Source organism: Puma concolor, chromosome C1 (genome assembly GCF_028749965.1).
Source record: "Puma concolor isolate L17-30 chromosome C1, mPumCon1.1.hap2, whole genome shotgun sequence".
NCBI lineage: Eukaryota > Metazoa > Chordata > Mammalia > Carnivora > Felidae > Puma > Puma concolor.
The window spans coordinates 95,761,219-95,783,983 of NC_141674.1; the positions used below are offsets into that span (position 1 = coordinate 95,761,219).

Sequence of the window (22,765 nt, forward strand, 5' to 3'; positions counted from 1 at the left end):
GGCCACAGCTTTTGCTTGCTCAGAATGCAATTTGTTCAGGCAGTGCAGCTGGGGGCAGCAGGGCTAAAACATTGGCTGGCGAGAGAAAATCAAAATAATCCCCATTAAGTTCCCATTATCTTAAAAATTAGAAACCCTAATGAGAGGCTTCCAGAGCAAGCAGAGCAGCAGGGGGGCACCTCTGATGAACGCTGTCCTCTGTGAGGATGTCGCTGTCACCGTGGGCAGGCTGAGTGTCTGAGTGCCTGGGAGCAGTTTCCCTGGAAGCAGCCAAGACGGATTGGGCACCCCCAGGACTCAGATGTCATGAAAAGACAAGAGAAGCAGCCCAGAAGCGAGGCCAACACTCTGAAGGAGAGACCCGTGGCCCGAGGCGTGATTGTCTTTAACCCTGAATTTGGTCAACTTGTTCCTCAGACACTGAACATATTTAACTTGGAAGGTCCCAGATTCTAAGTGTGGTGCCCTCTAAAGGCAGGGGAAATGCCCCGTGGAGGTTCTTAACCTGTGATCTCATCAGGTTTCAGGTAGAGGAGCCTCTGATAAGAAGGTAGCTGGGATGCCTACCTACTCCCCTGGCAGTGAGCAACTGAGGACACACTCTACTTATAGGCCTGGCCAATGGCCTCCAGTGTTTTCTGTCTAAAGGCTACATCTCCTCACCAGCTCTGCAACACATCTTGACGCCACGCGGTCCAGTAGTACCACATCATCTGGTGGCACTGGGCCAGGAGCGTGCCCAGATCGCTTAGCACCATACAGGGAGTCTACAGGGCCCGCGGGCTCCCTCCCCCGCACTCCTACTGGAGCACAGGAGATTATCAGGCGGCGAGTCATGGTGTTGTTATTATTACCCTGATGTGTAATAAATCTACATGGTGCAATAAATTAAGGCAAGGCTCTGTTCTCACTTTACATACTGCCAATAGTTTTATTGTAACAGCTTGAAGATGTGAGTTTTCCTTTTTAGGCAGAGCAGAGGAAGCTGTGAAATCTGAAGAGAGAACAAAAGGAGATGAATGTAGTTTGCAAAGACAGGTATTGTACCCCAGCCGGCTCATCAGGACATCCAACACCTAACATTTTTGTGCTGAATGGTATCGGGGAACTTGGAAGCCTTACAATGCCCCGAAGAATTCATTTGAATTCATTTTCATATCAATGTATCTGCATTCTGCAGCGCTGACTTCTCTAACAAGACTTACAGCACTTTCTTTCAGCGGTGAACCTGAGCTGATTATAAGATCACAAATTGGTTCTGGAACTCATTAAAATCAGCAAATGAACATTAGCGAGATAGCTGCATGGGCTGAAATTGTGATAATCTGTTCATTTTGGCAATGACAGCTCAGGGGATGAAGAGAGGGGCGGTGAGACCCTACAACTAACTCCCCTCCCCCACTACCCCTCGCCCCCAGGAAGATTATGATTCATTTCAGACCCCTGTCCAGAGATGCACATGCTCTGGCTTTTCTTCCTTTACACCGAGCACCTCTGTTCTACAGGAGGCAAGGGAAGGCCTCGAGAAATGCTTCCCCTCTACCCTTTGCCAAGTTCAAAGCTCAGGCAAGGCCGTCAGCCACGTCCCCAGCATACCTGACACTTAACGAATTTTGTAGGCATCCTGTTCTTTGCTAGCAAATTGTCAGCTATGAGATTTCTTAACACACTGGTTCCACAGCCTTCCTTTTATCTTCTTCCTCTCAGGTCTCACTGTCTGTGCTTTATGTGTCATTGTATCCCCTGAAAGCTTAATAACATGGTTGATACTTAATATATACATGTTTATGAACTGACTTTCAAAGTAGTCATCTAGCTCATTCTACAACTTCCAGCATCGTTGCCCTACTTTGCCATCATGTATTGCCCTGCAAAGCCATGGACTTCTTACCACCTTCCAGTCCACAAACAACTACCTCCCTTGGTAATCCCCTTGACAAAACCCTAAGTTCACCCCCTCTCTCCTCCTTAGAAAAGCCCATACTCCTTCAGTCAGCAGCAAACGCGAAGACAGGAAATTTCACTCTCTGAGTTTGGATGTTCTCATGAATTCTATTTTTCTCTCCTAGGTTTTTCCCCTAAGACCTTCTGCCTCTGGTTAATCTGCAAAAGCCTAATCAGTACACACTCTGGAAAAGCTGAGGTCATAATTTCTGAATCTGGTTTGCATTTGGGATTTGCTTCTGAAACTCAAAATTAATATTGTAAATTTACTGGAAGTGTGTTTTCTGCTTTCTGGCCTCAAACTAGTATTTTTCACACACAAACATCAGTATCTGGCTCAACCTAGTTATTAAATGAAAAAGAAATTTCCAACTCCTTCCCTGACCTTTCCCTGTCTCACCACTGCCTGCCTCCAACACACACACACACACACACACACACACACACACACACACACACACAGAGTTACTGTCAATGGGAAAGATGCAGTCCTTGCTTGAATTCCCCTTAGGTTGTATCATTGTTTAGAAATTATTGGTTCTCATCCAGAAGCAGACATGGACAAAGCAAGGAGTTACTGTTTTAGCTCAGCCATATAAAGTAGCACAAACCCCAGGCTTTAGTCTTTCTGTGTTCAGTGTTCTGAACTTTCTGTGTTCTGGTGTTCAGTCTTCCTTCTAATGAATAAGCAGATTCATGTTAAGAATACTTACGGAGCACTTCTGTTATTCCTAGTACCGTATTGTCCATTACGTTATCTCATTTAACTTGATTCTTGCCTTTTAAGGTGTATTGATGTTTTCATTTTATAAATGAGGAAGCAAATGTTCAAAAGTACCAGGTGACTCGTGTTGAGTGGTAGAACCAGATTTTTGGATACTAGGTCTACTATTGTAGTAATATTTCTGCTTGTCTGATTCTCAACTTTGTGCTAACAGAATCCTGTTATATGCAAGAACCGTAACTCCATACGAAGTGGTTGCTCTTAAGCAACCTACAGAGCACAGAAATCCCCTTACAGCAAATACCTTTCTGACAAAACCCCATACTAGAGCTGCATTGGCTCCTGAGTTTCACCTAGTAAATACTCAAGTAGTACTTTACGAAAGTTTCAACACATTTCTCAGAGGATATTTGGCCTTTAGGACATCTTTAAGATTGGGCTGATGTGTTAGGCCACCAGGGAAAAACAGGAAGCCTGATGATAAGATGCTGGTTGTGTGCTCCTTTATGCGATAGATAGCGGTCCTAAATTTCGTTGGCTGTAAACAAAATTGAAAGTAACGTGAAAATAGGAGAAAAAACCATCTCCACCTAGGTTTTTTTGTAAAAGGTACTTGGAATCATAATGTCAACTGAAGAAAACATTTGGAGGTAGTAAATAACCACTTATGCTTCCTACAAAAGTAGCTAGTATTTTTATCAGCATTCACTATGTGTCAGTTACCATTATGAATTTTTATGTATTATTTAATCTTCACAACAGTTCAATGAGGTAAATGCTGTTTTCGTTTTATACACAGAGAAACCGAGGCTCAGAGAGGTTAAGTAACATGACCAAGGTCACATAGCGGATGAGCGGCAGGACCAGATTTTGAACTTACACAGTATGGTTCCACAGCCTACATGTTTAATCACACTTTGAGTTGCAAGATAAAATACGGAATGTCCTGAATTTCAGATAAACAAACCCCAAATATTGCATGGAACATAGTTATACTAAAAACATGTTTGTTTATATGAAATTCAAATTTAACCGGACATCTTGTCTTTTCACTCGCTAAATCTAGCAAACCTAACCACACTATCCTGCTTTCTATAAATTCTGTATATATTCAGGTTGCCTCATTCAGTGGTTTACTTGTGCTTGAGTTTTATTACAGAATAAATAATGTTAACTCATATCCACAAAGCTAGGGCAAGCCCTCCTGGATTCCTTTTCCCTCCACTTACTGAAGGCTGGGGACCGTCTTTTCCTTGATAGCGCAGTTAAGTGCAAGCTTTTCTCTTCTGATAAGAAAAAACTTGGCTTACCGTTGGCGCATTCTGGCCTCCTGCCTACATTGGGCTTTCCCTTCAGTGGCCAGCAGTGTCCTCCCTGGTGCTCATCCGTATCCAATTTCCTTGCTGCAGAAATCCTTGATTCTTCCTAGGAGTTACAGTGCCGCATGGCTGAGTAGCTGCTTCCTTCTAGATGACGGTGTTCCCAGAAGGAAATGGAAAAGAATGAGCTGGCTACAACTTAGCAGGAAGGGACCCTGCAGATAAAGTCTGTGGCATAAAACATATAAGTAGGCAATAGACACATCACCGAGCAAACAGCTCTTGCTTACCTGTGTGTGCACTCTCCACTAGGATGTACTTCATGCATTTCAGGACACGCACCTGCCTTCTTTTACCGCCCGAGCAACCTGTGCTGCAGAAATAGAAATTGCATCGAATGGCCACGTAGAAGACAAGTGTCCCGGGGCGCCTGGGTGGCGCAGTCGGTTAAGCGTCCGACTTCAGCCAGGTCACGATCTCGCGGTCCGTGAGTTCGAGCCCCGCGTCGGGCTCTGGGCTGATGGCTCAGAGCCTGGAGCCTGTTTCTGATTCTGTGTCTCCCTCTCTCTCTGCCCCTCCGCCGTTCATGCTCTGTCTCTCTCTGTCCCAAAAATAAATAAACGTTGAAAAAAAAAAAAAAAAGAAGACAAGTGTCCCATGGCACCTGGGTGGCTCAGTTGGTTAAGCATCTGACTCTTGGTTTCAGCTCAGGTCATGATCTCGTGGTTTCGTGAGTTTGAGCCCCGCGTCAGGCTCTGCACTGACAGTGCAAAGCCTGCTTGGGATTCTCTGTCTCCCTTTCTCTCTCTGCCCCTCCTCCACGCTTGCTGTCTCTGTCTCTCTCAAAATAAATTAACTTAAAAAAAATTTTTTAAAAGACAAATGTCCCCCAATGTACTAAAAAGCAAATATAAAGGACCTTGGAATTAGCTGATGTTCATTATCTTTTAATAATGTGAATAATTGAAAAGCGACCATCTATTTACAAGCCTGGATAGTTACAGAATCACCTTCATAGTCAATATTTTTTAAATCTTTCAAGCAGCATGAATTTTTATGAGCCCAGGATGAAATGATAGATAATATTTCTTATAACATAAAGCAGCATTTTGTCACTATGTGACAGGCTCTGTGAAAACCACTGTACATGTCTGACCACATAATTTTTACCAAAACCCTGTGAAATTCTGTACTTTTATTATACCACAGATAAGAACACTGAGGCTGCCAGAGGTTTAGCAACTTGCCCAAGTTTGCACAGTCGATAAGTGGCAGAACCTGTGTTTAAACACAAGAAGTCTCACTCCAGAAACCATATATTTAATTCCTGAGCAATGATGCCTCCACAGCATAAGATCAGGAGATATAGCTTCTGTGGTGAAAAGCAGTTTTGTGTGTTTTCTTTTGTTATTTCAAATCTGTTGTTAACTCTTTTATTCCAAAGGCATAAAGTGTTCTCTTTCCAAAAAAGTAAAGGATATCCAGGAGGAGAAGAAGGTGGGTGACAAATAGCCAAACTGGTTAGGATTAAATAGATGATTAAATCCCTAGAAACATGCAATCTACTAAGACTAACTTATGAAGAAATAGGAAATCTGAACAGACCAATTACCAGTAAGCAGGTTGAATTGGTAATCAAAAACCTCCCAATGGACAAAAGTCCAGTACCAGATGGCTTCACTGGTGAATTCTACCAAACATTCAAAGCAGAATACCAATCCTTCTTAAACTCTTCCAAAAAAAAATAGAAGAGGGGAATACTTCCAAACTCATTTTCCAAGGCTGGCATTACCCTGATACCAAGACCAGACAAGGATGCCACAGGAAAAAAAAATTACAGTCCAATATCCCTGATGGATACAGTAAAAATCCTTAACAAAATATTAGCAAACTGAATTCAACAATATATTAAAAGGAGCATACACCATAATCAAGTGGGATTTATTCCAGGGATGCAAGGATGGTTCAACATCTGCAAATCAGTTAATGTCATACACCACATTAACAAAGTGAAGAATAAAAATCATATGATCATCTCAACAGATGTAGAAAAAGCCTTTGACAGTATTCGACATCCATTTATGAGAAAAACAAAGAGGGTATAGAGAGAACAGAGGGAACAGACCTTAACATAAAGCCTACATAGGACAACCCCAAAGCTAATATCATACTCAATAGTAAAAATCTGAAAGCTTTTCCTCAAAGATTAGGCATAAGAAAGAAAGAAAGAAAACGCATCCAAACTAAAAAGGAAGAAGTAAAACAGTCACTATTTGCAGATGACATGATATTATATAAAAAAAACCCTAAAGACTCTATTGAAAAAGTATTAAATGAACTAGATAATACTGCAGGATACAAAATTGATGCACATGCACCAAAATTTCCACACTAACAATAAACTCTAAGAAAGAGAAATTAAGAAAACAATCCCATTTACAATTCCCCCCCCCATTAGGGAAAAACAGAGTGACAATAATTTTCTAAAATCTGACACCAAAAATGAGAGCAACAAAAGCAAAAATAAACAAGTGGGACTACATCAAACTAAAACAACTCTGCACAGAAAAGGAAACCATCAACAAAATAAGAAGGCAACCTACTTACTGGGAGAAAAGATTTGCAAGTCCTATATCTGAAAGAGGTTATTATCAAAAGTGTATAAAGAACTCAAATAATTCAATAGCCAAAAAAAAAGAAAAAAAAACCAAGCAAATAAACAAACAAAACAACCCCCCAAAAATGGACAGAAGATCCAAAGAAGGCATGCAGCTCGCCAACAGGTACATGAAAAAATGCTCCACATCACTCACCATCAGGGAAATACAGATCAGAACCACAATGAGATACCACCTCACACCTGTCAGAATAGCTAGCATAACAACAACAACAAACAACAGGTGTTGGGGAGGATATGGAGAAAAGGGAATCTTGTGCACTGTTGGTGAGAATGTAAATTGGTGCAACCACTATGGGAAACTGTATGAAGGTTCCTCAAAAAATGAAAAACGGAACTACATATGATCCAGTAATTCCAATTCTGGGTATTTATCCAAAGACAACGAAAACCTAACTCAAAAGGATACCTGCACCCCCACGTTCACTGCAGCACTATTTATCATAGCCAAATATGGAAACAACTTACATGTCCGTGGATGGATGAATGGATGAAGAAATAGATAGAGATATATACACACACATATACATGTAAAATAAGTCAGACAGAGAAACACAAATATCATAAAATGTCTCTTATATTTGGAATCTAAAAACCAAAAACAAACCAAAATAAACTCTAAGCTCATAGAAACAGAGAACAAATCGGTGATTGCCAGAGGGTGGGAGGGGAGGAAAAATGGGTGAAGAGGGTCAAAAGGTTAAAAAAAAAAGTTGGATGCTTTATAACTAGTATCCAGCTCATACCACGTGACTCACCACACAAGGCAGTCGGGCAACACCTGAACTGGTTTCTGCCCTGCTCAACTGGACAAGCCTACTGATTGCTTCTTGTATGTCACAGCGATGTCAAGTTGCCACAAAGGATTCTAAATGCTCACTCTCGTTTTCTGTCATTAAGGCCAACTGGTGCTAAGATCTGAATGCTTGTATCCACCCCCCAATCTATATGTTGAAATCCTAACCCCCAAAGATGATGGTGTTAGGAGGTGGGGACTTGGAAGGTGCTTAGGTCATAAGAGTGGAATTTCATGAAGGGTACTAGTGCCCTTGTAAAAAAAGGTTCCAGAGAGATCCCTAGTCCCATCCACCAGGTGAGGACACAGCAAGAAGGCACCACTATAAACCAGAAAGCAGGCTCTAACCAGAACGTGACCTTGCTGACACTTTGATCTCGGACTTGCAGCCTCCAGAACTTGAGAAATAAATTTGTTGCTTATAAGCTATCCAGTCTGTGGTATTTTGTTGCAACAGCCCAAAATGGGCTAAGGCACCTGGCAATAAAAAAATTCATGGACCAGTACCAGTCTTTGAACCATACTTTGAATAGCACTAATATAGAAAAGATCAGCTTAGCATGTAATTAATTAAAATATTAAAATATGCTAATGAATTAGATGGTTGGCTTATATTCTCTCCCCAGCCCTCTCTCCACAACACACACACACACACACACACACACACACACACACACACACACACACACATTTATTGAGAACCCACAATATGCCTGGTACATTTTGGGCTCTGAGAATACAGTAATGAACAAAACGGATCAAGTCTGCGCCCTCAGGGAACTTATATTCTAATTTAACCAATGTTTTGACACCCAAAGATCTGGGTTCCAGTTTGAGATCTTGCCAATTAATAGCTCGGCTTCTGTGCAGTTCATTGAATCCCTTTGAGCAAGTTTTCCCCTCTGCAAAATGAGACTTAAACCTACTTTAATGATATTTGTTTGTAGGATTAAGTTAGGCACTGTGGAGTCATTTTGAAAACTGTAAAATGGTATACCAATGCCCGGTCACTAATATCTGTAGCAACAAGCATAAAGTAGCAAGCACTCAGTTAAAACTTGTTGAATAAACGTGTGTAAGGTCCTATATGTGTGAGGTATGTTTTTTTGTGTAAAATATGCCTGCTTTTCAAATCCTTTAAACCACCGCACCAACAAGAAAAGCGTATTAGGTATTGTAGGATTTAGCATATGTAATTCTGTTGGGTTACAGGTTCCCAGGAATCCCGGTCTAAAAATACATTTTCTAAACATATATTGGATGGAAGCCTCTTCTTACTGATTTGTATCACAATCTGAATGCTTCTTAAAGACATCTTCCATAAATTGACCCTAGGAGTTGCTAACTATGCTGGCCCTGCCAGTTCTAAGCATGCTGACGATGCTCCCTAGGATTACAAAATAGAACTGAGTTGTAAAAGCACCCTAAGTTTGGAAAGCACTTGGAAGAAATTCTCAGCAAACAGTAGCATGAAAACAAACACAGTCCACTTCTCTTCAAAAGTTTGAATCTCATGTTAGGAAATGTCATGGTTATGTGTTTGCTTTTGTTTTAATTTTAAGGTCAGTTCATTGAGTCCAATGATGAAAGCTATCAAAAGAATATTCTCCTGAAAATTACCTTTTCTTAGAAAAACAGAAAGGCAAATCAACACCCTGTCAGCACAGCGTAGACACAGATGTTGTGGCAGTCAAGTTCAGCAGACAGAAGAGTCCATTTGCCGGTCAAGGTAGGGGGCTGTAGGTAAGACTGTCCTCACCACTCAGCCCCAAGTAATCCAACTCCTGGGACAAAGACTCATCTACCTCCACGTTGTTTCCAGAATGCTCTAGAAACTGGCTACCAGATGTGTCATGATTATGATCTATTTCAAATACCTGTTTCTCAGGTTTTTTCCTGCTTGTTCTTCTTCTTTCATTCATTTCTTCTTAATTTCCCAGAGTTCTGCCCCAAACCTGGTGTTCTGACCTAATAAATTCTCAATTGTAACAGACGTGCCATGGAATGATTGTGGGTTTTTTTGGTTTCTTCTGCTTCTTTTCCGTTTTGTTTCTCCGAGGGTATAACAACATTCTCTCTGGGGGTTAGTGATAGTACTCGCAGTCAGGGAGAGGCATAAATTCGCTTCACATTCCATGAAAGCGTGTAATTCAATGCAGTGGCTAGTTGAGGATTACCTCATACATATAAGGTGCAAGACTGACAAGGGGACACGAACGTGATTAAAACACAGTGATCGGCAAGGAGGGAAATGTAGTGACGGGAATAAAATGAAAACACAATACATACGACAAGGCAGCTTGCAGGTGCCACAGGTGAGGTGAACACAGAAACTGTGGGATTTCAGAGGAGAGGAGAAATCAGAAAAGGTTCCAGGTAGCTGCTGCAATTTGAGACAGGCCTCCAAGGATTTCAACAGATGTGGGGGCTGGAAGAGGGAATGGGGGGCACTATTCCAGGCGGAGACAGTTTAAGCATACAGGTTGGCTCCTCTGTAAAAAGTTGGTAGGAATTACAGCCAGTGGTTCCATTTTGCTTGAGGAACAGCTCTTTCTAAATAAGGGCGCCGTGCAAGGGAAGGCTGGAAAAGTGGGATGGATGCACATCACGGGGCAAATGCCAGTTTGAAATTGACAGAGAAATAGCAATCATTTAAAAAATAGGGTGGGGTCACAATGTGGCCACCGTTTAGAGAGGTGGCTCTGGCAAGAACACATGACAGATGGCAGGGGAAGTAACTAAGCAGGAGACCAAAGAGGAGACTACAGGAAAAGTCTGGACTAGAGGTAGTCAGGCATGGCAGCAGAGGTGGAGAGAAGCAGAAGAGACACTGTGGGGCGCCTGGGTGGCTCAGTCAGTTAAGCGCTCAACTTGGGCTCAGGTCATGATCCCACAGTTTGTGAGTTCGAGCCCTGCGTCAGGCTCTGTGCTGACAGCTCAGAGCCTGGAGCCTGCTTCGGATTCTGAGTCGTCCTTTCTCTCTGTGCCTCCCCCACCCCCACCGCTCATGCTCTGTCTCTCTCTCTCAAAAATAAATAAACGTTAAAAAACAATTTAAAAAAATAAAAAGGAGAGACATTGTGTAGGAAGGACCTCTACCCATCTGTCCAATACAGTATCCCCCAGGTATATGTGCCTCATTAAGCCTAATTTAAATCCGTTAAAGTTAAATAAGATTTAAAATCCAATTCCTCAGTCATGTTAGCCACATCTCAAGTGCTTGATAGCCACATTGGCTGCTGTACCAGACTATGTAGATAAAGAACATGGCATAATGTTCTATTGGACGGCACAGATTGCTACACTTTGGGGACTAACTGGACACAGGGATGGGGAAGATTAAAGGCAGCTGAGGCTTGGCAGTTGAGTAACTGAAAAAGATAGTGTCATAAGCAGAAAAGGGATATCAGGAGGAAAGATGTCACTTGGTTTCTGTCAAACACCAGGCAGAATAAAATGTCTACACAAATGCGTGGGTGTCCTCGGTGAAAAAAAAAGGCAAGTAAAGCAAAGCACCCAGTCGGCTTGTAAAGGGACCTGGCAGAATCCAGGTGGCTTATTCCCTGCTGTGCTCAGTTTCTCCCCAGCTCGTGCAGCTCCCTCAACCTGCTCCCAACCAATGGCTCAAGTGTGCTGCCACAGGGCAAGAGCCCGAGGGCCTTGCTGGTTCTTCGGTTCCAAGGCTCCTCCCTGAACCCATTTTTCCTCATAGATACCTTCACTTCCTCTTTCCCAACCCCCTCACTCACCCTTCCCCATGCTTGATCCTTGGAAAGTCCCCTTTCCCCACTTATTTCACTGCTTCCTCTTGAACTCTTCTTTCTCACAGGGACCACCAAACCCTTGACCCCACTGTTTTATTATTTGCCTCTCTTCCCTCCCAGCGTAGGTTCCAAGGGGCTATCACTACAACCACTCCCTGGTGTATACTCCCTCACCTTCTCATTGACTTTCATCAGCAAACCCAGCCCTGGTTAAATCCAACTCTCCTTCAATCCCTCAAGCAATGGAATGTGGCTGGAGAGAACCATACAACTTTGCCTAATGGTCTCACTTTGAATATAGGACCACCAGCTCAAGAGGGTCCTCCTCAGTGTTGTCTATACCACACTTCTCTAGTAACTCTTCAATGCTTCAAGAGAATTCTTGCTCACCTTCTTTTAGCTCCTTAAATAGCCAATAGCCCCTCCCCATTCACAGTTTTTATTGCATAGAGTAAAGGAAAGCATATAGCCCAGATCTATCTCATCAGATCCAGTGAGGTAGCTAGCACATACAGTACTCAATGTAAACTGGGAAAATATACACACTGTGTGTGTGTGTGTGTGTGTGTGCGTGTGTGTGTGTGTAGGAGGGTGGGTCAAATTGCTAAAAGGCACCACCCCCTCCAGCTGGAGTAATTAGAAGAGGTGCCCCTCCCCACCCCTGCTTCCTCCAGATTGGTATGGCCTCATAGCTGCTTGGTTGGCAGTACAGGGGCTGCGTGTTAGCTTCCACCTGTCCCCTTCTGCTCTGCAGTGGCCTAAGCATGCCATCACCAAATGGACTACTTAACCTACCTGCATTTGCACCCACAGACTTTGCCTTCTCTCCAAAAATAGTGTGTGAACATACAGTCCTTATTCCTACCCGAGGCCATTCCCTTCACTAGGGCATCATTGCTTCTCTTCTTGAGGACAATCTTTCTCCACTTGTCTCCTATCTTCTGTGCTATCATATTTATCTCTCTAAAGGATCGTTCCTCCCATCTTAAAATACTCTCCCTTGATCCCAAATACCCCTGGGGTACTGCCGTTTTCTCAGTTGCCCTTGACAGCAAAGCTCTTCAAGAGCTGTTTAGACTTGCTATACACACTCTGTCTTCCTCACTTCTCATTCTCTTGTTCACACACCCTAATCAGACTTTCTCCCCTGTGAACCATTGAAACTGCTTTCATCAAGGACATTAGTAACCCTCATCCGGCCAAATCCAGTGTTCAAACTCTGTCCTCAGCTTATTTATTTCAGCAGTCTTTGATAAGAGTGATGACTCTCACCTTCCAGAAACAATTCTCTTATCTTCCATCACTCACCCTTTCCTGGTATTCCTCTGATCTGACTGGTAGCCCTTCCTCCTTTTCTACTTAATCTCCAAGTGTTGGATTCCTCTTAGTCCTCTCTTCCAGTACTCTCCCTCCCTAAGTGCTTTTATGTAGACTTAAGGCTTAAAAAGCATCTATGCTGATGAATCCCAAATATATATCCAATTGTTGTACTCAATATTCCATGTGGGTGCATAACAAGCACTTTATGTAACATGTACAAAACAGAACTCCTGATTTCCCCCATCCCCAAATTTCTCCTGTTGAGTCTTCCCCATCTTATTAAATGGCACCACCATTAACCCATCCTTCAGGCCTTGAACCTAGGAATCATCCATGATGTTTGTTCCTTCACACACTCTCTGCCAAATCCACTCCAAAATATATCTGAAAAGCCTTCTCAACGTTTCTCTGCTGCCATACAAGTTACCTACCACCACCAACATCCTTAGGGGTCTTCCTGCAGACATTTGTGCTTCCCTATTGTGGATTTTACACATATTAGCAAGAATAACTTTAAAAACATTTTTTTAAGGTTATTTAAGGAGAGAGAGCTCCAGTCCTTGTGAGTGGGGGAAGGGCAGAGAAAGAGAGAATCCTAAGTAGGCTCCACGCCATCAGTGAAGAGCCTAACTTGGGGCTCAATCTTAACAACCGGGAGATCATGAGCTGAGCCAAGATGAACAGTGGGATGCTTAACCGACTGAGCCACCCAGGTGCCCGAAGAATACCTTTTTAAAAAAATTTTTTTTTAACGTTTATTTATTTTTGAGACAGAGAGAGACAGAGCATGAACAGGGGAGGGGCAGAGAGAGAGGGAGACACAGAATCTGAAACAGGCTCCAGGCTCTGAGCTGTCGGCACAGAGCCTGACACAGGCTCGAACTCACCGACCGTGAGATCATGACCTGAGCCAAAGTCGGACGCTTAACCGACCGAGCCACCCAGGCGCCCCAAGAATACTTTTTAAAACGTGAATCAGATGTGGTCATTCCTCTGCTCATCCTCCCATGGTTTTCAGTTGCTCTTATAACAACTCACAAGGCTCCATAGGATCTGGTCCTTCTATACCTCTCTCAACTTAACTATTGCTACTCTCTGGCCAGCTGGTTCCATTCAGCCACACTGGCCTTTTGCTGTTCCTGTAACCTACCAGGTGTATTCCCAACTCTGAGTTTATGGCTGATTGTCTTTCAGCCTGAAAAGGCTGTTTCCCTCACACCTCCACACTCATTTGCTAGGCTCATTCCTTCGTATCCTATGTATATGATAGGTGCTCAAAGGTCTCCTCTGTGGGGCAGTATCTGGCCAGCAATAAAGTCATTCCATTCCTGGTTTTATTTGTCTTCACACTACATAATACGGATTAAAATTTTTGTTTAGTTTTTTGTCTGTCTCCACTCTCCCAACCCAGTAGAATCAAGCTTCACAAGGGCCTTTGCTTGCCTAGGGCATTATCCCTTGCGCCTAGACAGTGCCTGGCACTTACTAGGTGCTCAGTTAGTACTTGTTGAATGGTTGCATTCCCTTCCAAATTCTATTCCTCCTGAATCGTCGGACCCTCCTTCGTTTTGTTTCCCGCCTTTCGCAACCTCCTACTCAGCTCTTCACAATACCCCAACACCTCGCTCCTCCCCATGATCCTCAGCTCTCACCACTCTCCTCTGCGCGGTTCCTTTAAGCGGACTCCGGAAAGCCGTGGGGAAGGCGGGGCCAAAGTCTAGCTGACGGCGACTCGGAGGGGCGGGGTGGAACTGGGGGCGGGGCCAACGTGCTGCGTGCGTGCGCGTTCTGGAGGCGCCGCCGCCGCCGCCGCCGCCGCCGCCGCTCTCGAGGCCGCTGCCGCCGCTGCCGCCGTCGCCGCGCAGAGCCGGAGCAGGAGCCACGGCCGAGAAGAGGGAGGAGGTGGAGGAGGAGGTGGAGGAGGCGCCGGACCGGGGGGGTGAGTGAGGGGCGGGGAGCCCAGCCGGCCCCGGAGGGAGCGGGGGGCGCTGGTCGGCCGAGCCTGGGCTGAGGTGGCTCATGTCGCCGGTCAGTCCCCTGGCTCCCCCTTCCTCCTCCGCGTTCCCTCGGTGTCCGGGGCGGCGGCCCGGGGGCCTGGCCGGCGGGAGGGGCCGGGGCTCCGGGAGGCCCTGCCGCCGCCGCCGGGGCCAGAGCCAACCACGCCCGCGGACCGAGCCGGTCGACTGTGGCGGGGCCTGCGGGAGACGGACGGGAGGGGCCCGGGCCGGGTGTGGGAGAGAAAGAGGACATTGTGTCCCCCACCCTCCAACTCCCCGAGGTGTCATGGCACAAGCCCGTTTCCCTCGCCATCTCCTCGGACACAGTGCCCTCGCCACTCACTGCCCGAGAGATGCAGAAGCTTGGACATCGCTACCTTTTCCCTCTTCGTGCATGTCCCCAGACTAGGGTCAGACCTTCCCTCCAACCCAGCTCTCCCCTTGGGGGGCACGCGAAAAGGGGGCTGGAGGGTTAGGTGAATTTTCTGTCCTCCCTCCTCTGCTAGAGAGGTGCGGAGAGTAGGCGGGAGCGTTGCCCTCCCTGTGTTCACTTCTGGCAGGGTCGGGGTCTCCCTTTCCTTCCTTCCCCCCTGCCCCCCACCACCCGTGCCGAGGGCTGACATCTCTACGCCCCACTCCATCTCCCTCTGCCCCTTTCCCGCCCTCTTTCCCCCACGTCTTCCGTAGCTTTGCCATGTGTTCGCCTTTTCGGCGTTGCCCTTCTTGGGTCTCTGCTTCATCCCTGAATTTTGTGAGGGAAGGGGTCACCGTGTGATTCTTGTCTTCCTTCAGACTGGGGCCCGGTAGGAGTGTCACTTGTCCCCCTCAGGAAGTTAAGGACAGTGTCTTGAGCCGAATTGTGTAATTTACTGCTAAAGGGAGAAGGTGAGGGGGAAGATTGTTGCGCCCGAGAACTGGGATCTCCTCGCAGGGCGAAGCACCGAGAGTTTGGGGGACCTTTTGACCTCTTGTTGGAAAAAAGAACTATGACTGAGTTATGTATTCCTTTTTGGGAGGGAAGATGGTTTTGTCACTGCTTTGAAGGGAGGAGAGTATCAAGGGAATACCAGGGTAGGAGGTTAAGGGGCCAGGGCCTTACAGGTGGCCACAGTTTTCTGCTTCCTGGATGTGGGATGATGATTCTTTCTGTTTTCATCACAGTCAGGAGTAAGGTATCAGCTCTTGGTTTTAAGGTGGGGCTTCTACCTTCAGAAGTATGCTGTAGGGCAGTCTCAGAAGGGATGCTGCTGGAAACAGGATTTGGAAACTTTTCTTCTGGTTTCCTGTCAGTGTGTGGGGGCGGGCATGTGTACGTGTACTTTTTCTTTTCTTTTCGTGTAATTGATATCTGCAGTATTTTGACATAATAATCACTAAATCAGGCCCGGAGCCCCTTTCTTTCTGTCTTTATTAGGATTTCTTATAACACTTTTTCTGTTTTGACATTATATTCTGTTTTGACATTATATTTGCATCGGTTGAAGCTGTTTTTTAGCCTGGTGTTTCACTGAATCCTGTCTCCTTGGTATTTTGAATTCTGCACTGCAAAATACGATTAGGTGCGAGGTATTGAGGATCACACGGTGCCTGGCACAAGGGAGGCACTCAGTAGTTTGTGGATGAATTGAATGATTACAAAGATGTGTCTAGGTGTTATCCATATTCTGTCCTTTTGAGAGATGGCTTATATTAGAATATTGCATTTTACTTCCGATATAAAATAGTATAGTTCTTAACCTTTTCTAGGCCACTGACACCTTTGAGATTATGATGAAATATATAGACTCTTTCCCCAGGAAAAAAAAAAAAAAGTACTGGACCAGTTTCAGGGACACTCTGAAGCCAAACATAGATACCTGTCTCAAAAGTAAACTGGAATCCTGAGTATTATTCAGTTCCATATTAAAACTGTTTAAAACTGTTCACTTTCTGTGTGGCCTCAAGAATGACAGTGTTGACACTTATAGACTAAACTTTGGGTCTTTAGGAACAAGATTTTGGAGTAATTGTTCTTACAGTTTTAGGAGGAAAAGTTGTCACTAATAACTAGTACTAGTCAGTTTTAAATCAATACACTAGTGGCTTCCAAAGAAATAAGATTGTTATAGAGACTTTTGGCAGCCTAAAATCATAATCACAACTGATGTAATTTTTATTGTATAAACTGCTTAATAATATGATCAGCACGTGAACATTTTCACAAATCAAACTATTCATTTTTCCTGTTCTCCTCCAACCATATTTATATGCATGGTTTTTCATGTAGTTAAAAATTATTGTATCAACATTTAATATGAATTCAACAAATGCTTTTTGAATGCCTATTGTGTGAATAAAATCGAGTTCTTGTTGTCGTAGAGCTATAGTCTAATCAGGAGAGATGGGCCGTAACCAAATAAACACAGACTATGTTAGACGATAAGAGCTATGGAGAAGAGTGAAGTAGGGGAGGGGAAAGAGAGAAACGGTGGCAGGGAAGACATGCGACTGGAGCAGAGACCTGAAAGAAGCGAGTTATGTGTGCTGTCTTAGGGAAGAAGGTTATAGGCCGAGAGGACTACAAGCGCAAAGACCCCCTCAGTATATTTGGCCTTTTTGAGAACAGCTAGGGAGACCATGAGCAGGAGGGAGTGAGAGTTTAGGTTAGAGAAGTAACTGAGCATTATAGGTCATTGTAAGAACTTTGGATTTTACTTTGAGATGAGCAACCATCTATTGGAGGATTTTACGGAGAAGAGTTTCTGAGAATCGTTCTGTGTGGAAATCAGCTTGGCAGGGAGTTGAGGTGGGCAAGAGTGTGAGCAGGAAGACCAATTAGGAGGTTAATCTTTATTTTAAACCTTTTTCGGAGGTTGCAAAGTAGTTCATCTACCCTTTGTTGGGCATTATAGGCAGTTTGTTTCCCCTAACTGAAATAACAATGAAATAAACACTTTTGTGTATGCAACATTTTCTTTCTTTTGGAATATTTCTTTGGGATTAATTTCCGGAAGAAGGACTGCTGAATCAAAGTATATGAATTTACTCGTCTTCTTGATGTATCTGTGAATTCCTTCCAAGAATACGTTGTACTAATTAAAGTGATAGCCACAGTCATCAGTCTTAAGTATCAAAACAGTTGTCACTGGCATTGAGTATTATTATTTATTACTTAAAAAGTCATTTGAGTTATAAAAAAAATATCTTTTAGATTGTTAGGTTGAATTTCCCAATAGCTTGAATTTAGAGTTCATATGTTTGTTCACCTCTCTCTTCAACATTTAACAAGAGAGTGCTGATTGTTCGGGATATGGAGATGAATTAGACAGGGTTTTTGTCCTCAGGGAGTTTTACATTCTGTTGTAACTTAGATTCGAATCGTTAAATAACTTAAAATCTTGCTATCTTGCTAAAAGTTTACTATCATTTGTGAACTTTGTTATTATATGGCTGATAATCTTTTATATAAAATAGACTTTCTGGGGCGCCTGGGTGGCTCAGTCGGTTGAGCGTCCGACTTCAGCTCAGGTCACGATCTCACGGTTCGTGAGTTCGAGCCCCGCATCAGGCTTTGGGCTGATGGCTCAGAGCCTGGAGCCTGCTTCCGATTCTGTGTCTCCCTCTCTCTCTGCCCCTCCCCCATTCATGCTCTGTCTCTCTCTGTCTCAAAAATAAATAAACATTAAAAAAAAATTAAAAAAAAAATAAAATAGACTTTCCAATTAAGCATCTAATTCTTCATATTGATAATTCCTTTTTCTTCTTACAAAGGGAGTTTTAATTAATTTTTAATGTTTACTTTGAAAGAGAGAGAGCATGAACGAATGGGGGAGAGGCACAGAGGAAGGGAGGGAGGGAGAGGAAGAAAGAGAGAATCCCAAGCAGGCCCCATGCTTTCAGCACAGCCCAGTGCAGGGCTTGATCTCACAAACAAACTGTGAGATCATGACCTGAGCTGCAATCAGGAGTCAGATGCTTAACTGACCGAGCCATCCAGGTGCCCCTACAAAGGGATTTTTAAATGATATCTGCAATTTGTGTAATTTCTGTTTTGCATGTCTTTATAATCTTAAAACTGACAGCTCCATGTTTTGTTCTTTGCAATAAATTATGCAACTAGTACTTAGTTGAATTTTTAGATTGTTATAATTCTTTACAGTTACTCAAAACACAGAGACCATTGTTTCTGTTAAATAAGGTTAGCATTGCATTGTTGACATTTTTTTGAGTTTCAAAGGGAGAATGATACCAGTCTGTTTGGATAGAAATTATACCACTGTGAGGGCATTGCTCAGAGTTTCTAGTTCTGGAATCTAGATGGTTCGATTTGGCATAAGCAGAGAACTTCACCACCTCTGAAGTGAGTCAAATAATTGAGTTACCTGCAAGCACCTAGCTCTGTGTTTGACACATGCTAGGGACCCAACAAATGTTCCTGCAACCTCAAATAACCTCTGAGTTCCCAGTTCTAAAATTCTCATACTTTAGAAGTTCAGTAAAAAAAAAAAAAAAAATTGTATAAACGGTTTATATATTAATGTTGTGGTGAGTTTAAAATTGTGAACTTAAAATTACTTCCTCCTAATGTTCTTTTTCAGATTAAACTCATCAGTTTTAAAAAGAGTTATGGCGTATTTCCAAGTATATCCTGTCCATTCTGATGTCATATATTGCTGCATGACTTAATGCCAAATTCACATCTTATGAAAGTGATCAGGGTTAAACATGAATGTATTTAAGCTTTCATATGTTATTGAGATGAAGCATCCATCCCCCCTCTCCCCTTTTTGCGCGTGAATTTTGGGGATTACAAGTGATAGTTTTTATGTGCTTTTCAGTCTTTCATGTACAGAGTTAATATTGGCCCATTCAGGTTATGCATTTTTGTAATAGTGGTTATGGACACTGAATGATTTCACACACTCTTTACAGTCCCCTTCTCACAGTTTTGAGATGAGTGCTTAAGAGGGCACTTTGTTTCAAAGTTAAATGATCCAGAAGAGTATCGAACCTATAAGCTTAGCTGATCATGATGTACTGATCAGCAAAGCAGTTTAACAGAGAACTATGCCATGCTCTTGTTTCCGCTTGAAAATAGGCCTTTAGAGGTAGAAAGTAAATGTGTGTACCAACAAGAAAAGGAAATTGTGTGTGATGATTATGGTGGAGTTGAAACAAGAAATAGTGTACTTTTATAAGTGGTCTAAAAATAATCATTTTAATATAATTTTCAGAAGTATATGCTATGCACATGGTGGATTAAATATGTTTTATGAAATTAACTTCAATCATTAGAGAAGTTAATGGCTTTTTTTTAAAGGTACTAATGACTTATTTTTTTAGGCTAATTCCAGATAAGTCTGGGAAAAAATTACTTTACATATTCAGTTTTCTATTTCTAGCCTATTTAGTTGCCATTGATAGAGATTGGTTCAAAGTGTAGAATGGTAAAGGTAACAGAATTTGGAATTAAATATGTAATCCCGTGTTTGGTTTCAGAATTTATTCAAGTTAGTCCATATTTCATAAGAATAGGAATATACGAAGCTACACTTTGTAATTGGTAAAAGGTACTGTTGGATTAATTAAAACTTGAAGTACCTTACTTTGAACTCACAAGTATATATACCTGTAACATTCATGGTTGTTTGCAGTGTACATTTATTCTGGTTGTATAAAATCACTTTGCTCAGGATAGAACTGTTATAGTTATTAACCACAAAAGTGTAAAAGTAAGAGAGGCACAAAGAACTGGGTGCAATTGTTTCTTTGGGCAAATCCCAAATGTAGCTTGTAAGGTTCTAAATTAGTAGTAGGAAATTATCTCCTATTGCAAACTGAACATTTCAAATTGCTCAGATGTGTAATCTGAAGAGTAAATTCATTCACTGTGTTTTCAGTGATATTTAAAAATGCATTTATAAACAGGATCATTCTGTTCTAGACAGGTTGGCTGTATTATAGAACATTAAGCAAGCAACCATAACTTAATTATTTTAGCAGTTGAAATTTAACACTAATCTTTGGATTTTATGCGGTTTTAGTGTCTAGCCCAAATCATTGATGTCTTTTGATCTACCTTTTCCATTCCATTGAATGCATGTAAAAATGTTGCATGATTTTATTAATAGATTTCAGATTCAGTCATTGAACAGATGTTTGCATGACCCAATATTAAGTTCTTTGATGGAAACTGAGATGTGACGCTGTAGTTTCTACTATAAGGAATTTATAGTCTAATAATTTGTTTGCCAGGACCTGACACATGTTTTATAAATAAATGTTGTATTTTCACGGTAGAGTGGAAATAGAATGATACTCTTTTTCTAAGTAAAATCAGTGTGATATTTTCAAAATTTTCTTAGTAGCTCAACACCTATTTCTGTGGTATTATTCCCCCGCACCCGTGATGTTATTTTCTGACAGCTTACTATTACAAGAAAACCAGTTTCCCAGTTTAAAATACAGTAAAGTAAAATAAGAATTGTTTCCTTACTGTCTATTTTACTTTACTCCAAGACCTTTTGGGGGGGGGGGGGCGGCAAATCGCTCTCTGCATATATGCCAAACTGTAGCGAAGTCCCCCTCCCTGCCCCCAGTTCAGTTGGCAGTTTTAATTCTGTGTTTAATGCAAGAATGTTTATTTATTTATTGTTGTTTTGTTTTTTTATAGAACAGCTTAATCTTTTTTCTACACCGATAAAAATCATCTTTTGCCACTAAAGTTAACTATGCCCTAGAACAGAAATGTTCATGTAGATAAAATGCATCACTGTGCATTTTTAGTGAATGCTGGTAGTTTGCCAGCTTTATTTTCAAGTTCCTCCCCCCTCCAGACTTAATTGTGATGTGCTTATAAGGGAACAACAGTATACATAGTTAATTTGCAAAACCAGAATAGTTTTTCTGGTTTTTCCATTTTGCATGTTTTGAGTTAGGATCAATTGGACATTTATTATTCTCAGTAGACATACAATAAAACAGTTCATTTAACTGTGGCGTTTTCTGTTGAAGCATTGGCTGACTTTTAGATAGTGAGCCTAGTGCAATTGTGTGAATACTACTGAATTTTGGATGACATTCTTTACACAGTTTAAAAGTAAGTGTGAGTATAACAGAAGCTGGAAACAAAACCAGTTTGACTTTTTTTTTTTTTTTTTTCTCACTAGGAAGTATTTCTTTTCCAAGTAATATGCCCTTGTTAGGTTCAGGATCATTTTCAGTAATTATAGCCACTTAAACGTTTTTTTTTTCCTGTTTGCAGTAATTCATGTTCCACCGTGGCAAATTTTGAAAAGAACATAATTGTAAAGAAATGGAAAATCATTTATAACCCATCACCTAGAAATAATTACTGCTAACATTTTAATGTACATTTTTCTAGTTCTTTCGTTGCATGTACACATTTTTTAATTTTTTAAAACATGGAATTATACTTTATATACATTGTTTTGTTCCTACGTTTTTCTCTGAACAGGATATTGGTCTCCTAGTGTGGGACTTCTCGGTTGATTCTTTATAATATTACTATTTTAAATAACACTGGGGCAAACATTTTTGTACATTTATCTTTGATTGCATCTCTGTTTTTTTTTTTTTTTTCTTCCTTTAGGATAGATTCCCAGAAGTGGGATAACTGGATCAGAGGGTGGTTACCCTGTGTATAAGAGTGTGTGTCTCACTGCACCTTCAATGGCATTGAGTAGGTCAGTTTTTACAATCTTTGCCAATTTGATAGATATCTGTTACAATTCTTGGGTGGTAATCGCAAAATCCTCTTATTATTAATAATCTGTAAAACCATCACAGTGTATGAATAGTAATTTGCAATCATCTTTGAAAAAGTTGCCTGGAATGAATTTCTTTGAAAATATTTTAGGTGAAAGTAATCTTTGTGACAAGAAAAGACATTCCTTGAAGTTGCAATTTGAGCATTGTTCTTTTATTGGAAAGAAGTAGCATTTTCATGTTCTCCCTTTGCTAAACTGACAAACATGAGAAAGCTTATTGTATAAGAAGCAGTAAGTGGAAATGTCATGTAAAATTAAATCATTTCAGATAGTCACATGGTTCAGACAAAAAAAAAAAAAAAAAAAAGGCAGTGCAACTTAGTGTTTAGAGCAGTGGCTCTGGACTTAGGCAGCCTGGGTTCAAATCCTTGCTTTGCCACTTACTAAGTATATGATTTGAGGCAACTTACTGAGTTAACTCAAATTTAATTTGAGATAACTTCCTAAATATATGA

General features: G+C 41.9%; 2 protein-coding genes across 5 annotated transcripts in view; one reads left to right on the forward strand and one right to left on the reverse strand.

The window, feature by feature from the left end:
* The window catches only part of RAP1A (RAP1A, member of RAS oncogene family), a 165,286-nt gene that overhangs the window by 72,682 nt on the left and 69,839 nt on the right, over positions 1-22,765 (forward strand). Inside the window, exon 1 of one of the 4 annotated variants that reach the window (XM_086717833.1) lies at positions 14,429-14,483. The exons of 1 other annotated variant lie outside the window; for it this stretch is intronic. Coding sequence is in view for 1 of the 3 variants with exons in the window: in XM_086717834.1 (XP_086573960.1) it covers positions 22,213-22,226 (14 nt within the window). In the remaining 2 variants the exon portion in view is untranslated. Of the gene's footprint in view, positions 1-14,428; positions 14,484-22,131; positions 22,227-22,765 lie in introns of those variants that run through there. 2 more of the 4 variants (XM_086717832.1, XM_086717834.1) reach the window with 2 other exon arrangements.
* Positions 905-14,829, reverse strand: LOC147578245 (uncharacterized). Its single transcript, XM_086720000.1, has 6 exons — positions 14,197-14,829; positions 4,278-4,360; positions 3,979-4,134; positions 2,556-2,621; positions 1,597-1,750; positions 905-994 (listed from the first exon to the last, which is right to left on the reverse strand). The coding sequence occupies exons 1-2, from the start codon at positions 14,827-14,829 to the stop codon at positions 4,340-4,342; spliced, it is 654 nt and encodes a 217-aa protein (XP_086576126.1). The 3' UTR covers positions 905-994; positions 1,597-1,750; positions 2,556-2,621; positions 3,979-4,134; positions 4,278-4,339.